Source organism: Plecotus auritus (assembly GCF_963455305.1).
Source record: "Plecotus auritus genome assembly, chromosome: 4".
NCBI lineage: Eukaryota > Metazoa > Chordata > Mammalia > Chiroptera > Vespertilionidae > Plecotus > Plecotus auritus.
Window position 1 is genome coordinate 135,455,152 of NC_137775.1, and position 17,558 is coordinate 135,472,709.

At 38.3% G+C, this 17,558-nt stretch overlaps 1 protein-coding gene across 11 annotated transcripts in view; it reads left to right on the forward strand.

The window, feature by feature from the left end:
* Positions 1–14,326, forward strand: part of LOC308246914 (putative RNA-binding protein Luc7-like 2) — a 64,984-nt gene extending 50,658 nt beyond the window's left edge. For 7 of the 11 annotated variants that reach the window (XM_080665260.1, XM_080665268.1, XM_080665264.1 and 4 more), the window contains 4 exons: positions 408–499; positions 3,226–3,255; positions 8,415–8,606; positions 12,841–14,326. In XM_080665260.1, the coding sequence (XP_080521386.1) occupies positions 408–499; positions 3,226–3,255; positions 8,415–8,606; positions 12,841–13,018 (492 nt within the window). In that variant the 3' untranslated portion in view covers positions 13,019–14,326. The remainder of the gene's footprint in view (positions 1–407; positions 500–3,225; positions 3,256–8,414; positions 8,607–12,840) is intronic. The other 4 variants (XM_080665267.1, XM_080665261.1, XM_080665263.1 and 1 more) reach the window with 1 other exon arrangement.
* The last annotated feature ends 3,232 nt before the right edge of the window (positions 14,327–17,558 follow it).

Consider the following 17,558-nt stretch of genomic DNA (forward strand, 5'->3'; position numbering starts at 1 on the left):
TAATGATTTTACTTACCAAAATTGAATTGTTGCCCTAACCAGTTTGGCTCAGTGGATAGAGCGTCAGCCTGCAGACTCAAGGGTCCCAAGTGCGATTCTGGTCAAGGGCATGTACCTTGGTTGCGGGCACATACCCAGTAGGGAGTGTGCAGGAGGCAGCTGATCGATGTTTCTCTCTCATCGATGTTTCTAACTCTCTATCCCTCTCCCTTTCTCTGTAAGAAATTAATAAAATATATTTTTTAAAAAAATTGAATTATTAGCAGATTTTGATGTTACTTGTACAATATTGGAAACCAGATCTGCCTAAAGTTTAGGATAATGCTTATTAAGAATGGACCCAATAAATAATGCTTCTCATTTATTACTATTTAAACTTAGTTGTTTTTTTGTTTTGTTTTTTTAAGAGAGTTGTAGCTGAGAAGCAGGAGAAAAGAAACCAGGAACGCCTGAAGCGAAGAGAAGAAAGGGAGAGAGAAGAAAGGGAAAAGTTGAGGAGGTATGGAGTAATGAATTGAATAGTCCAAGTATTTGAAGTTGAAAATCCTTGTTTCTAATTTGAGATGTGAGTGGTATAAGATTTTAGATGTTAACAAATGTAGACATGGGAAATTTTTGTTTACTCTTTAAAATGCTACCATGCAAAACAATGTTTGTGCAAGTATGTTAATGTAATGGCCATTAAAGTCAAGGTCCTTTTTTCCTTCAAAGTGTATTGAATAGGTAATAGAGAGAGAGTCACATCTTTGTTTTGTAAGCTATATAAAAAAGCTCTTTTCCAACCCCCTGATTTTCATGATGGGATAGATTTGTACCAGTTTGGCATGGAACTATTTTTATGATGTATTTTATGCTTGATAAAAGGTTTGGATTTTTTGTTTTATTGATTAAATTTACTTTCATTCTACACTCAATTCTAGGAGCTATAAACTTAAAAAATGTTTATTAATTTAAAAATAGATAAATTATTTTTAATTGGTATTAATAGTTATTTTTATATTGGTATTGGTTGATAGAATCATATAACTCTTCATATTTACAATGTTTAAATGTTCTGGGTTACTTTTATTCATTATCAACAAATTGCTTGGAACTCTGGTGGCAACATTCTTTGTATGTCTTGTTCATAACTTCAACAATTTTAGGATGGGCAGGTATGCCACAAATAGTTCACCTGTAGTTCTAATTTATAGTATTCCCTTAATTGTATTACACATCTCTGAAATTTAAATGCCTTACCCTTGATAATATGTATAGGTCATGCCAACTTCCTCTGAGCTGCTTTTTTTTTTTTTAAATATTTTTATTGAGTTCAGAGAGGGAAAGAGATAGAAAAGAAACATCAATGATGAGAGAGAATCATTGATTGGATGTCTCCTGTATCCCCTACTTGTGATCGAGCCGCAACCCCGGGCATGTGCTGTGCCTGAGAATCAAACCGTGACCTCCTGGTTCATAGGTCGACACTAAGCCACTGAGCCATGCTGGCTGGGCCATCTTCCTCTGTGGGGAAGTGCTGTCATTCCTCCACTGATGAATATGTTCTTCATTTACCAAAAATTTCACCTCAGAGCTTTAGCTCTATTCTCTTTTGTGTGCTCAGATGGTGATATTGCCCAATATTGTAATATTTAAAACAATATAAATGGCATTAGAAATCTCAGTTTAACTTAAAATTCAACTGAATGTAGTGCCACTAATATAAATGATTCAACTGAGGTAAATCAAATGAGAAAAAAATATTCTTTGCAGAACTACGTTTTCACATTTGTAGATGACAAGAAAGTACATTGCATCTTTTCTGTTGCCACTTGACAAATTCTTTTAAACAATAATTATAAATGCAATGTATTTCAGTAATGCTTTTTTTAAAAATTTTAATCTGTATGTGAACTTAAGTATTATAGCTAAGTATGGAAGATGAGGAAACTGCAAATAAGTTCAAAATTACACAGGATGGGATTCCAGCTATGATACTGAAAAAGGTAATGGTAAAAATTACTATTACTTACCAAGTGCTATTTTCCAGGCACTGTGCTAAGAATTTATCTCTAGCAGTTCATCTAATCCTTACAATTCCCCTGTGAAATTGATATTACTATCCCTCTTATACAAATGACATACTAAGCCGAGGGGAATACATATGTCTGCCAAGGTCACACAGATGGTGAGTGGTGGAACCAGAGTTGAAACACCAGGCTCATTCCAAAGCCATGCTTCAACCATCTATATAGTCTCCACAAAAAAACTATAATATTGGCCGAAACCGGTTTGGCTCAGTGGATAGAGCGTCGGCCTGCGGACTGGAGGGTCCCGGGTTCGATTCCGGTCAAGGGCATGTACCTTGGTTGCGGGCACATCCCCAGTGGGAGGTGTGCAGGAGGCAGCTGATCGATGTTTCTCTCTCATCGATGTTTCTAGCTCTCTATCCCTCTCCCTTCCTCTCTGTAAAATATCAATAAAATATTTAAAAAAAAAAAACTATAATATTGGCTATTACTATTTATTGAGTGTTACTTGTGTGCTAGGAAATGTAAGAGAGTTTTATGTAAGTGTCATGTTAAACATGTTGTGCCCCCTGGCCTGGTGGCTCAGTTGGTTGGAGTGTCATCTTGTATACCAAAAGGTTTCCAGTTCAATCCCCAGTTGGGGTGCATGCAGGAGGCAGCTGATCAGTGTTTCTTTCACATTGATATTTCTCTCTCTTTCTCTACCCCTTCCTCTCTCTCTCAAAAATCAATAAAACATATCCTTGGGTGAGCAGAAAGGAAGGGAGGAAAGGAGGGAGGGAAAACGTTGTAAGATTGATTTGGGTGTTCTAGGGATTATAATATGAGTTTGCAGATCCAAAGTGTATGCAACTCAGATCATAGAAATTTTACTCTGTTCCCAGAGGGAAGGAAGAAATGACAGATACAAATACCAAAGAATTTTTCCAGGGTTGGAAAGTAAGTGGTTTCTGGAGAATTAGTGAGTTGTGATGTACTGTGTTAAGAACCAGGTTTCTTAGTTAAGAGAATTCATATGCCAAGGTGGGGAAGTCTGTAGAGTTTGAGGTGTATTTTGGAAATGTTTCTGTGCATACACATGCCTTATATTTATAAAGTTAATATAAAAATTACAAATCAGAAAGAATGTAATTTTTTTTAACAGCCCAGCGTACTTCTTCTCATTTATAGTTACTTTTCTAAAAAATAGATTGTTTTGTTTTGTTTTGTTTTTTAGGTCTCGATCACATAGCAAGAATCCCAAAAGGTAGGTATAATACAAGTTAGGTAGTGAAGCTGTTTTTTTTCAAATATGGGTGTTATAGATAAAATGCCTTTTAAAAATGAATGAGAATTAATAGATTAGTACACTTAATATTTTTGTAGTTCAAGTTCAAGCAATATCTTTTAAGAAGAAACTGTTCAGAAGATACCCATGCACTATAGTTTAGTTTTATCAAAGTAAAATTATATAAACAGTGCCCTGGAGTTACGGGGAAAACTTAAAACATTTCAGAATATTTTTTTATTTAAAAAAAAATTTTTTTTAAAAAATATATTTTATTGATATTTTACAGAGAGGAAGGGAGAGGGATAGAGAGCTAGAAACATCGATGAGAGAGAAACATCGATCAGCTGCCTCCTGCACACCTCCCCTTGGAGATGTGCCTGCAACCAAGGTACATGTCCTTGACCGGAATCGAACCTGGGACCCTTCAGTCCACAGGCCGACGCTCTTTTCCACTGAGCCAAACCGGTTTCGGCTATTTTTTAAAATTTTTGTTGATTTCAGAGAGGAAGGGAGAGATAGAAAAATCAGTGATCAGAATCATAAATTGGTGGCTGCCTCCTGCATCCACCCTACTGGGGATCAGCCACCAGGTTCATAGGTCAACTTTCAACCATGGAACCACACTGGCTGGGCTAGAGTATTTCTTTCTTTTTTTTAATTGGCATTTGTGTGCACTTTTTTTTAAAAAAGCAAAGTTAGCTTACTTTTTAAAATTATTTTTAAAATTTTATTGATTTCAGAGAGGAAGGGAGAGAGAGAGAGAGAGAGAGAGAGAGAGAGAGAGAGACACCAATGATGAGAGAGAATCATTTATTGGCTGCCTCCTGGGGATCAAGCCTGCAACCCGGGCATGTGCCCTTGACCAGGATTGAAACCGGGACGGACGCTTCAGTCTGCAGGCTAATGCTCTATCCACTGAGCTAAACCAGCTAGGGCCAGAGTATTTCTTTAAAATCTCCTTTAGAAACTCAGGGTAAATATGTGACAGGATTTTTTTTTTTTTTTTAATAAATTTGGGTGGTGCATCTAAGAAACATTCTAAGAGATGCACCTATTGAAAATGTAAGTAGGTTAAATAATGGGATACTTTTTTTTAAACATATTTTATTGATATTTTACAGAGAAGAAGGGAGAGGGAGAGAGAGTTAGAAACATCGATGAGAGAGAAACATTAATCAGCTGCCTCCTGCACACCCCCCACTGGGGATGTGCCCACAACCAAAGTACATTCCCTTGACCGGAATTGCACCTGGGACCCTTGAGTCTGCAGGCCGACGCTCTATCCACTGAGCGAAACCGGTTAGGGCTGGATACATTTTTGAATGCGAGGTTCATAGTGGATTAGTAAGGGAAACTAAAATGTTTAGTTTCGCCCTGGCCAGTGTGTACTGTGCACTGAAAGGTTACCATTTGGATTACTGGTCAGGGCACATACGAAAATGCCCTGTCAAAGTGCAAACGGGAAGCAGCTGATCGCTGTTCCTCATATCAGTGTTTTTCTTTCTCTCTCCTCTTCCCTTTCTCTCTCTCTCTCTCAAAAATCAATAAAAACATATTAAAAATAAAATGTTTAGTTTATGCCTCCATCTTGACTTTATATGAGTTAGTACTTACCCTTGGTAACTGATCACAAAAAGCTTGAAAGGGGCACTTACAGCCTTAAAGAGGAAAAGGACATGATAACACTTTTCTTTGACTTACGGATTTCATATTTGGGGGCTTTTTGAAGCCTTTCTTTACAATTTTTACTAGCTACTGGTAATTGTTTTCTGAGAAAGGTGGGAAAACATGGTGAGCTTTATCGTTCTTAATTCTTCACTTGCCGTTCTCATTCTTATCCTTGACTCTTTCTCATGAATTTATTCCCACCTAGAATGCCCTTTCTCATTCTTTTTGAAATCCTAGTATTCCTCTTGTTTGGATGACATTTTTTTTTTTTAAAACATTCTAAGTACTCTTAACTGTATTGAGTAACTATTTCCCGAGAACTTTTCCCTCTAAATGGGAGCATTTGTCTTTATGAAAGAAAAACCTGCCCTAGCTGGTTTGGCCCAGTGGATAGAGCGTCGGCCTGCAGACTGAAGGGTCCCGGGTTCGATTTTGGTCAAGGGCACATGCCTGGGTTACAGGCTCGATCCCTAGTAGGGGACATGCAGGAGGCAGCCGATCAATGATTTTCTCTCATCATTGGTGTTTCTATATCTCCCTCGCTTTCTCTCTGAAATCAGTAAAAATGTATTTTTTTTTTTAAAAAAAAAAAGCAAAACCTTACATTTTTTAGATGCCCCCAACCTTTCAGTTATTTTTCTGCTTAAAACACTAAAAAACTAAGACGTTAGTAAATAAAGAGGACCAGTTGGGTTAGCTAATTTATATTGTGAGTTTCTCAAATCCAAAATAGAAGTATAAGCATTAAATGATGATACTATTCTGTTTATTGGTTGGTTAATGCAAGCTGGTTACCTTTGTTGAAAAAAATATTTAAATTATTTGTATAAGTGAAATAAATTATGTCAGCTCTGTTTAAGTCCTCGAAAGATACTCCATTTCTTTTTTTACTACCTGACCTATTTTTATTTATTGCCCACATATCTGGAATACATATATGGGTTGGTTGGTCAAAAGTAGGTTTAACAGTTGTTTGTGTAGAAAAGACAGTAATAAATAAGTAAAAATACAAGAATAAACTCTTGTGTTTCCCTTACTCACAACTATAAACCCACTCTTGCCCAACCGTGTAATTGCAGCACAATCTTCTTAGTACCAAGAACGGTGCAGTAGGCATCCAGTAAATATTTTTTGAATGATGGATAATTTTAAAAAGATAAATGAAGTAATACATTGAAAGAAATGGATTTATTATAATAGCTCAAAATGAGTGATTAACCAAAATATCATTTGGCAAAACTTGTATTGAATGAATTTTATGCTCTTTCCTCCTGCATAAAATTGTATCTTGTGAATATTCATGTCAAGGAAGAAGTCTAACTTCTTGAAGATTTTTAATCTGCCCTGTCAAGCTAACTGTATATAACAATGCATACCTGTTGTGCAGATTAAACAACAATGTACTAGAATGTGTCTGCTCTGTGGAAGTGCACCAGCTCAAAGAAGTATGGATAGTAAAAAATGATTTTGTTTTGTTTTGTTAAACCTCACCTGAGGATATTTTCCCATTGATTTTTAGAGAGAGTAGGAGAGGGAAGAGACAGAGAGGAAAACATCAATGTGAGAGAAGGACATTAAATGGTTGCCTCCCAAAGGTGCCCCAACCAGAGTACATGCCCTTTACCGGAATCGAATCTGTGACCCTTCAGTCTGCAGGCTGACTCTCTATCCACTGAGTCAAACCGCCTAGGGCTCCCCCTGCTTCATATCAGAAATATTTTTTAAAATCTTTTTTTATTGCCTAGCTGGTGTTGGGCAGTGGTTGAGCCTTGGCCTACAAATGGGGAAGTCATGGTTTGATTCCTGGCCCAAGTTGTGAGCTCAATCCCCACTAAGGGGTGTGTAACAGGCAGCCAGTCAATGATTCTCATCATTAATTTTTCCATCTCTCGTTCCCTCTCCCTTTTTTCGAAATCAATAAAAACGAAATACAAATATTTTTATTGATTTTTAGAGAGAGAGGAAGGGAAGGGAGAAAGAGAAAAACAATGTAAAAGTGGAACATCGATTGGCTACCTCTACACGCCCCTTTGGGGGATAGAGCCCAAAACCTGGGCATGTGCCCTGACCAGGAATTGAACCAGCAACCTCTAGGTACTTGAGAGAATGCCCAACCGACTGAGCCACACTGGACAGGGTCAGAAATGTTTTTTTCAAGTGTGAAATATTCTGTTCAATTATGGTTATGTCCACAGTATGTGCCTTTCTTTGACCATAATGTTGACATACACTAAATGCTTTTAAAGTTCACTTAACAAATTAATCATTGGAAAATAAAATCAGTTTGCACATGTAACACCTGAATAATGTGCTTTTGTACTATCATATTAAGTGACTCTTCTAACAAAGTTTCATACCTTTATTTCTCATTGTTTTCCCTCAGTTCTGTCTTCCGCATATGCCATCCCCTTACCACACACAATACACAAGTTAGTTTTGTGACCAAGTGGAGACTACAGAAGTGTTTTTCCTTCTAGCTGCTTCTTTTTTTAAAAAAAAAAAATGTGTTTTTATTGATTTCAGAAAGAAGGTAGAGGGAGAGAGAGAGAGAAATCAATGATGAGAATCAATAGGCTGCCTACTGCATGCCTCCTTACTGGGAATTGAGCCTACAATCTGGGCATGTGCTCTGACCAGGAATCCAACCATGATCTGATTCATAGGTTGATGCTAAGCCACAGAGCCACACTAGACGGGCTGTCTTATTCTTCTTATTCTGTTTGGATTATACTGTGACTAGGCATATTGTGGACATTCAAACTTTTCTTTTTTTAAAATATATTTTTATTTATTGATTTCAGAGAGGAATGGAGAGGGAGAGAGAGAAACATCAATGATGAGAGAGAATCATTGATTGGCTGCCTTCTGCATGCTCCCAACTGGGGATCGAGTCCGCAACCTGAGTGTGTGCACTGAACAGGAATTGAACCATGACCCCCTGGTTCATAGGTCAACGCTCAACCACTGAGCCACTTTGGCTGGGCCAAATTTCAGTGGTCATACAAAACCTCTCTAATCCAGAGAGCTGAAGCTTATTCTAAACAATATTTTTTTCATGTCTCTCCTCCCTTCTATCCATGTCCATCAGGTACATGCTTTATCTAAAGTGTACTAAAAGTCTTAGAAGTTTAAATGAAATTCATTCCATAAAGCATTAGATAATACAATCCCTGATGTGTAGTAGTGATATAGATTGGTGTCCTTCCTTTTTTTATATTCCTGATGTAAATTTATACACTATTGATTGACCTCTGTGTGCGTCATAGCAACTGGTCGTTCTGGGGTTCAGTCGATTTGCATATTAGCCTTTTATTATATAGGTACCAGCAGTTTTAGTGTGGATTTAGTTGAATAGAATTGGCATTAAGCAAAGCTACTAAGGGATAGTTTCTGTTTAAAGGGAGGTTTTAGTCAATGAGCAGTGTAGTGTTGACAAAGCTAAAAAGTAAATCAAACGTTTTTTGTAGATCCAGGTCCAGAGAGCATCGCCGACATCGATCTCGCTCCATGTCACGAGAACGGAAGAGGAGAACTCGGTCTAAATCTCGAGAGAAGCGCCATCGCCACAGATCTCGCTCTAGCAGCCGAAGTCGCAGCCGCAGCCACCAGAGAAGTGGGCACAGTTCTAGAGACAGAAGCAGAGAGCGATCCAGGAGGAGGTACTGAGGTGTCCATAAGAGGACATGGAACTACCTTTATGGTTTAGAATTGGAATACTATTGGTTTGAAACTTGCATCTGGTAATATGTACACATTTGTGTGTGGGTGTATTAACAGTTTTTCCCCTGATTGTATGGGTAGTTCAGGAAGAATATTCTTATGAGCCAGAGTAAGACATTTGGAACAAATATGTGCAGAGGTTATGCTTTTCTCTGCGTGGTGTGTTTTTGGCGGGGGGTGGGGTTGGGGACGACGACGTACTTCATGGGCAAATAATTTTAGGTACCAATAGTCTTAGAGTTTTTTTTTCTGTATGTATTGATGAATTAGGGGCTCTGAGCAGTCCTTTCATTGAATTGTTCAGCTTTGTTTGACATTGTTTTCCATACTTCTTTGAGCTGGTGCACTTCCGCAGAGCAGACACATTCTAGTATATTGTTGTTTAATCTGCACAATAGGTATGCATTGTTATATACAGTTAGCTTAACAGGGCAGATTCAGAATCTTCAAGAAGTTAGACTTCTTCCTTGACATGAAAATTCACAAGATACAAGGAGTGCAGACCCAGGGTAAAATAAGTTTAAGGACCTGAAAATTTCATCGGGACAAAGGATAACAATGTGGTGAAGCCTTAGTACTCAGTCTATATAGACCAAACTCCCAAAGTGTCTCAGGTTACACGATGGTCCTTAAGCTAGTCATTTCTATGGAGCATAAGCCACACTTTAGGTTGGTTTTTTTTTTTTTTCTTGATAACTCTTTTTTTTATTTCAGAGAGAAAGGGGGAGAGAGAGTAACATCAGTGATGAGAGAGAATCATCATTCTGCTGCCTCCTGCATGCTCCCCACTGGGGATCAACCGTGCGCGATCTCCTGGTTCATAGGTCGATGCTCAAACACTGAGCAACCCTGGCCCGGGCCTTGGCAACTCTTCTTAAACTTGCATATGATTTTTTGAGTTCCTGGTCTTTACTGGTTTTAAATTGTCTATGGATTATGCTACATAAAAACCATGATAGAATCCACAGAATGCTGTTTAAACTTTCTGGGTTTTTTGATCCCCAACCGGCCATTCCCTGAAACCACTCACAAGCTGAGTTAGTTCATAGGCTGTCAATCAATATTTATTATATTCTTGATTTGTTCCAAGTAGGTCTTTCCTCCCCAGCTTTATTGAGGTATAATTGGCAAATAAAATTCTAAGATATTTAAAGTGTGCACTGTGGTGATTTGAGGTACATATACATTACAAAAGCATTTTCACCATTAGTTAATTAGCACATTCATCACCTCACATATTTCTCTCTCTTTTGTTTTTGGTGAGAACATTTAAGTTCTACTCTCTTAGCAAACCAAGAAGTTCTTAAGGTGACTTTAATCAGGAAGAACTGTATACTTTCTATTATAGGTCTAGTAAAAAATACCAAATATAACATAGTTGAGCAACTTTATTCAAGTGAGTTAGAACACAGGACTAACATCTTGGACAACAGACTGATATAAAACCTAGCATATTACAAAGTGCTAAACTGTATGTCTTAGAGTAATACAGGAGTGTAGATGTGGGACATTCCAGAGCAATAAAAAAATGGCTCAGGTAGTAGATAAAACTTGAATAAAGTGGGTATCATTTGAATAGGTAAAGCCAGGTAGGAAAAGATGAGTGATTATCAGGCAAATGTAGAGAATGAGCAGGGAATTTATATAAGGGATAGTTTCTGATAGTGTGATTTGCCACTTATCTCAAATTCTTAAAACTGTAGGCACAGTGCCATGCCCAGAAAAATGCATTTAAAAAAATTCTCTATGAATTTTAACTGCACTGTAAATTTTGGGAATCATTCTGCTGGTTGATGGATGGTCTAGACCAGTGGTCGGCAAACTCATTAGTCAACAGAGCCAAATGTCAACAGTACAACGATTGCAATTTCTTTTGAGAGCCAAATTTTTTAAACTTAAACTTCTTCTAACGCCACTTCTTCAAAATAGACTTGCCCAGGCCGTGGTATTTTGTGGAAGAGCCACACTCAAGGGGCCAAAGAGCTGCATGTGGCTCGCGAGCTGCAGTTTGCCCACCACGGGTCTAGACAATTTCACTGGAGAGCCCGCCCACCTTTCATTGTTTCTGGTGTCTGTCACCTCTTTTATGGTGGTTGAGATAGAAGGGCTACTCATCTGAGATCGTATTGTTCTAGTCCTTAATGCTTCCTGCATTTATGAAGTTTTATAGGACATTTTCCCATCATACACGTGATACCTCTACTAAATTTTCAGCATGTCCTAAAGAGGATTATTTTTGTAAAAGTTTTGCTTTTCTCTAGAGCACTTCTAATCTTCATATTCAAATTACTCTCTTTCAAAGTAATAGTCTTTGTTTTACCAAAAATTATTGGAAAGTTGCTATTAAAACCTAAATGTTATTATAAGTTATTGCTATATATTTGAGTTTAATTTTCAAGGTAAAAGTCTAAGTTAAGAGTCTTTAATGATTTGTTGTTCCCCTGCCTCAGCTGAAATACTGGTCTCTGATATAAGCATATTCTGTTTGTGACCTTTCCCTTGCAACAGTTACTCATGGTAAATGAGGGCCATTTTCATCTTCCTGCTTCCTACTCTGTTCAGACATATAGTGCAGACCCTGGAGTCCGACTACTTGGGTTTGGTGGCCTGGGCTAAGTAATTTAATTATCCTACCTTTCTTTCCCCATCTACTAGGTAGAGATAGATAGTAAGAATACCTGTTTTATTAGGATTATTGGTAATTTGAGTGAAATAGTGAATGGAAACTGCTAGTGTATAGGCATTGTAATCTCTCACAAAGCATTAGTTGATACTCATCTCATAGTTGATTTTCAGTTATTATTACTGACCTCTTACTCGTCATATCCATATTCCATTCTCATGAAGTATGGATAGGATTAATGTAACCAGATGTGTACTGTGTTTTTTTACACATCACTTTTAAATTAAGCTCATTAAAACTTTAATTAAACAGAATGCTCGAAGTTGGCATTACTTTATCTTTCAACCTTTTTAGTTCAATCCTCTTTAACTATATTTCTAGAACTGAGTATAGTAGTAGTTTTTTCCTGCCATAGAAGTTGAAAGTATTACTTAATCAGGCCTCAGATCCAAATTCTGAACATGGGTTAAGTGAAATAATTATGTACAAGTATTATGTCACATATAAAGAATGAAATAAACATAATATGTGGTACTGATTCATTCTAGATGTTGAAAGTATAGAAAATTCCATATTAATTCTGATCCCGTAATGTCCTTTGGTTTTTCTACTGACTGAATCTCTGATATGAACTTGTTTTGTTATTATTTACTTTGTTGAAATTGGGTGTGGGAATAGAGAGGTGGTATTAAGAAACAGTCATGGTTGGGGACTCTTTCCCCCTCCCCACGTGGGAGTCTGTTCTTGTTTCTAAATAAATTTCCACCATTGCTATAAAAAGAAAGAAAAAAGAAACAGTCATGGTTAATCAAGATTTATAATAGTGTGATTGTCTTTCTCTGTCTTCCATCCTGATTTTTATCTGTTGGTTGAATGAGCTAACTCAGGAGGAGTAAAGCAGATTTTGAAAATAATGGTTACCTTGTCATTAAATGAGTAGTTTTCTTATCTAAGTTGTCTGCAGGCCAAATCTGGCCCCCTAGCCTGTTTTTGTATGGGCAGCAACCTATGAATGGTTTTTACATTGTTAAAGGGTTGATAAAAAGAAAAGGAAGAAGAATATACCACAGAAGACTGTATGTGATCTCAAAACCTAAAGTATTACTCTGACCAGACAGCAAGAAAAGTTTGCAGAGCCCCTGTTTAAGACATTGATTTCTATCCTATGTGGGATCTACATTCTATTATATATTTTAAAATAAGATAATACGTTGTGCTTTTTTAAGTTATTGTTTATAATTCTTATGTTAAATGCATTTGCTATGAATTGGAGAAGCTTTTTTGATTGCCTCTCAGAATGAGAATGTCCTATAAATTCTTATTTTCGAATATGGTTTTTCACCCTTATCTATTTGTTTTCACCCATGTCTTTGTTTTAGATAGACCCTTACCAAATATGGTAGTGCTCTTTTCTGTCAGAACACTGACTCTTGTCTTTCTTGGATATATTCTGTATGTCTTCAGCAGTCATACCTTAATATTTATCCGATTCTTTCTCTTGGATTTTGGGTTCCCCAACACATTTTGCTCCTTAAATTAATATTTTTCAGATCCTCAAAAGAAAGATTCAGAGACCAAGACTTAGCATCACGTGACAGAGACAGGAATTCAAGAGACAGATCACCTCGTGACAGAGATCGAAAAGATAAGAAGCGGTCCTATGAGAGCGCTAATGGCAGATCAGAAGACAGGAGGAGCTCTGAAGAGCGCGAAGCAGGGGAGATATAATTAGCTGTGTACATATCCTCAATCCTTAAGCTTCCTATGGAGTTACATACTATTGTTTAGTTTACAGCTGTTTGGGGTGACACAGGGAGCAGTACCAGACACCGATCCAGCTAGGCTAGATATACAGTATCTAACTTGATCTGAACTGAACTTGTTTTCCTGATGTAGCCTAAACTACATCTAGAGTTTCTGGTGAACCTGTAATACAGTTCTGAAAATACAGTTTTATAAAAGACGCAGAGGTCTTTATTCTTTCAAGTAGGAGTGATAGTGAATGAATTGTGTAACTTGCCTTGGGATTTTTTGAGCATTTGTAAAATGCTGTCTTCCTTTCTAGTACAAACCGCAGCTTTTGGAATTTTCCTTTTTAATTCTTCTTCCTCTGACTTTTGTATCCCCTAATACCCCCGACCCTCTAATTATAAGAGAAAGGGGGTTAGGGAAGCAATATAACTTCTAAGGTTCTGTTCCCATTAATTACTAGCTGATTACAGTTCAGAGCATTTATACTGGAATGTGTGCTGGAGAAATTTAAATATTGGGAGTTTTGTTTGTTTTAGAGTTGAAAGTTGAACAGCTGTTGCATTACATACTTTGCTTTTTTTATTGACAATTTGAAATCAAACAAGTCTTGATTTTTCTGTTGTATTGAATTGCTACATTCGGGGTGTTTTGAAAAGGGGGTGGGGGCAGGGACTTTTTCATAAGCACTTCTTGTTTTATTTTGTGTGTGTGGAATATAAAGGCTACACCCTTATTGTAACAAATAATAGTAAAATGAAAGAAACAATCACCACCATCATCATTAAACTGTAACTTGTCTTAGTAAATTGTCACTAGAACTATGCTGTGGGCATTTCTTCTATTCTGTTATATCATTAATAGTGCCTTACTGTGCAAGGCACCAAAGGAAATCAAATTATACTTGCGAAGATTCAAGATGAACTGTTCCACCTGGGTCCTTGCCGACTATATTCCAGCTGTTTCAGGGCTGTCTGTAACAACTGCTATCAAGACAGACTGGACCTGCAGAAGAAATTGGAGTTTGCATTTGTTTTTGTTTTGTATTTCTTCTCATTCAGCAAACTGAAATAAAAACATGGTATAACTGCCGAAACCGGTTTGGCTCAGTGGATGGGGCGTCGGCCTGCGGACTGAAGGGTCCCTGGTTCGATTCCGGTCAAGGGCATGTACCTTGGTTGCGGGCACATCCCCAGTGGGAGGTGTGCAGGAGGCAGCTGATCGATGTTTCTCTCTCATCGATGTTTCTAGCTCTCTATCCCTCTCCCTTCCTCTCTGTAAAATATCAATAAAATATATTCAAAACAAAACAAAACAAAACAAAAAACATGGTATAACTAACATAATGAGGCTATTTCTGCATTGAAAAGCTGTATATACCCACTATGATTTAAACAGGTATCACTTGTGATTCTAGAAAGTCTGAGGAACAAAAATACATTAAATAATGAAATTAGTGTCTGTGAATATAATTATCTAAGACCACCTTTCAAGAACTATTTTTAATTTGTTCCCCTAAGTGTGAGGAATGCAGGCCTCATTGAATTTAGAGTGTAAATCTGAGACCATCCTCACATCTCTCCAGGTTGATGGCTGACAGCTGAGACCCTTCAGAACCTCACTCCACCATCATATGCTGTAACTGACAAATATTTTAAAAAATATTTTCTGTTTTTTCTATCTGAAATAACAAAAGGTGTGTTTACATCCTGATTTTATTATAACCTGACTTGATATTTAGATTTTCCCAGGGTATAAATAAGGCAATACAAAGTTGTTTTCATTTTTCTTTCCATTGCCTGCTCTAATTAGAAAAAGCAATCCCAGCTTCAGGGAAGTTGGGAAATGCTGGGGAGGGCTCAGAGAACAGGGTTTTGATGACAGAGGCTGATTGGGGGACCAGGTAGGGGTCTACCAGCAGAAGGATGCTGGGACCACAGTTGAGCGGGGCTCATGCATTTTTTCCAGGTACCAGCAAAAACCAAGATGTCGAAGGTTCTGGGTCTACAAGCACATCTGGGATCAGACTAAACTAATGGCCAGCATAGTAGGGTTTTGGCTGAAAGCAAGGCATTCAGACTCAGAACTGGGCTCTCAGTCAAGGACCCATCAAAGAGATGAGGCCATATAGAAGTCAAAGAGTGGCCCTCAAAGTCCCAACTGTAGTACACTCCTATATCTGGATACTGTTGGCTGCCTGTAACAGAAGATCCAACTCAAATGGGCTTGAACAATGAAGGGTTCCTTGGCTCCCATGGTTGAGTTCCATGTGACAGCCCCATACTGAGCCTTATATCCAGATGAAACTTTTTGTGTCTAAAGAGCAAGGCGATTTTCCTCAGAAGCCTCAGGCAACCATTTTCTCACATCTCTGTGACCCAAATTAAGTTAATGGTGGAATTGCAGTTACATAGAAGAATATCCTTATTTTGAGATGCAAGCTGAAGTATTTATGGGTGATGTGTGTTGATGGCTGTAACATTTTCAAATGGTTCAATTTTATATATACATAAGTAGGGTAAATGGCAAAATGTTAATTGTTAGAGCTAGGTAGAGAGCATATGGGTGTTCATGTCACTCTTTAAATTCTGTATATTGAAACACCCTATTTCACAAAGTTGGGAGATATTTTAGATTTTCCATTTAAATCATCACTTAAAATATTGCCCTGTGGGCATGGATGTTTTAGGTAGGGTTTCTCTAAAACAGTCTCTGGACTATGGGTATCAGAATCACAAAAGAAATATACGAATGGCCAATGAGTTCATGAAAACTCAATATTCTCAGTCATCAGGAAAAATGCAAATGAAAACCACATTGAGGTTACACACCCACCAGAATCGCTAAGTGTAAGAAGACTGGCAACACCAAGCGTTGACAAGGATGTGGAGCAACTGGAACTCTTGTGTTCTGGTGGATTGTAAAATGGCACTGCTACGCCGAAACTGGTTTGGCTCAGTGGATAGAGGGTCGGCCTGCAGACTGAAAGGTCCCAGGTTCGATTCCGGTCAGGGGCATGTGCCTTGGTTGCGGGCACATCCCCAGTAGGGGGTGTGCAGGAGGCAGCTGATCGATGTTTCTCTCTCATCGATGTTTCTAGCTCTCTATCCCTCTCCTCTCTCTTCCTCTCTGTAAAAAATTAATAAAATATATTTTTAAAAAAATGGCACTGCTACTTTGGAAAAAGTTTGGCAGCTTCTTAAAAATTAAACATATCCTTACCATACAACCCCAGGTACCGAAGAGAAATGAGTATCTGTGTCCACACAAAGGCTTGTATTCCAATGTTCACAGCTGTATTTGTAACAGCCTCAAACTGGAGGTAACCGTGATATCACCAACTAGAGAGGAGATGAACAAATCCTGATACCTTCCTATAAAGCGAAGACCTACTGATAAGTGCAGCAACATGAATAAGTCTCTAAAACCTTATACTCAGCTGAAACAGCAGATACCAAGCAGTACGTACTGTACGATTCTTTTATATGAAATCCTGGAACAAGCTAAATTTAATCTGTAGAGGCCGAAGGCAGATTTGCTTGGGGCTAAAGGTTCAGGAGGGAGGTTGTTGACAGCAAAGGGACACGAGAGAACTTCCTAGAGTATTGGCGCTATTCCATATCTTGATTAGCAATGGTTATGCAAGTGCCTACATTTGTCAACAGGTACTCCTGAGATGAATGCATTTCCTTTGGTGCAAATTAGACCACAAAGTTGACTTAAAAAATATACATATATACTTTATTTTTTTTCTGGTAGCAAGATACAGGCTCTTTTAGACAGCGTTTCTCAAAATGTGGCTTCTGGCCCCTCTGCATAAGAATCACCAAGAAAGCTGGTAGAAACCTCACGTGAGGGCCCTGACCCACTGAATCAAAAACTCAGTACTTAGGGGATGGTGAGTTCCATGTGCTTAACACAGGTGACTGTTCAACAGACTAGATGTCCAGAGCTGCTCCTCGGGGGCTGCTGCACCCATCGCTGTCAGAGGCCGGTCTCCAAAGCTCCATGGAACAAGCCAGTGCTGGTGGCAGCATTACTAGATGTGAATGTCAAACAATAGCACCTGGCAGAGCCTGATGGGAAAGAGACTAGAAACATTACTCAGAGGAATTTCATGCGGACCAACCTGCTGTGTGACTTTTCCAGCTTCTGTTTCATAGGAAGGGAAAGACCTGCTCCGAAGTTGATGCGGAAACTTACTTGTGAGCATATACCTCCGTGATGGGTTATTACAGGCTGGAGGGAAAGGCAAGAGCGGAATTGTTTTTTGAAGCTAGTAGTGCTCAAGCTGGCTGCATATCAGAATCTTTTGGACCTTTTAAAAAAATCTAATTTCTCGCCCTAACCGGTTTGGCTCAGTGGATAGAGCGTTGGCCTGCGGACTGAAAGGTCCCAGGTTCTATTCTGGTCAAGGGCCTGTACCTTCGTTGTGGGCACATCCCCAGTAGGAGGTGTGCAGGAGGCAGCTGATAGATGTTTCTCTCTCATCAATGTTTCTAACTCTCTATCCTTCTCC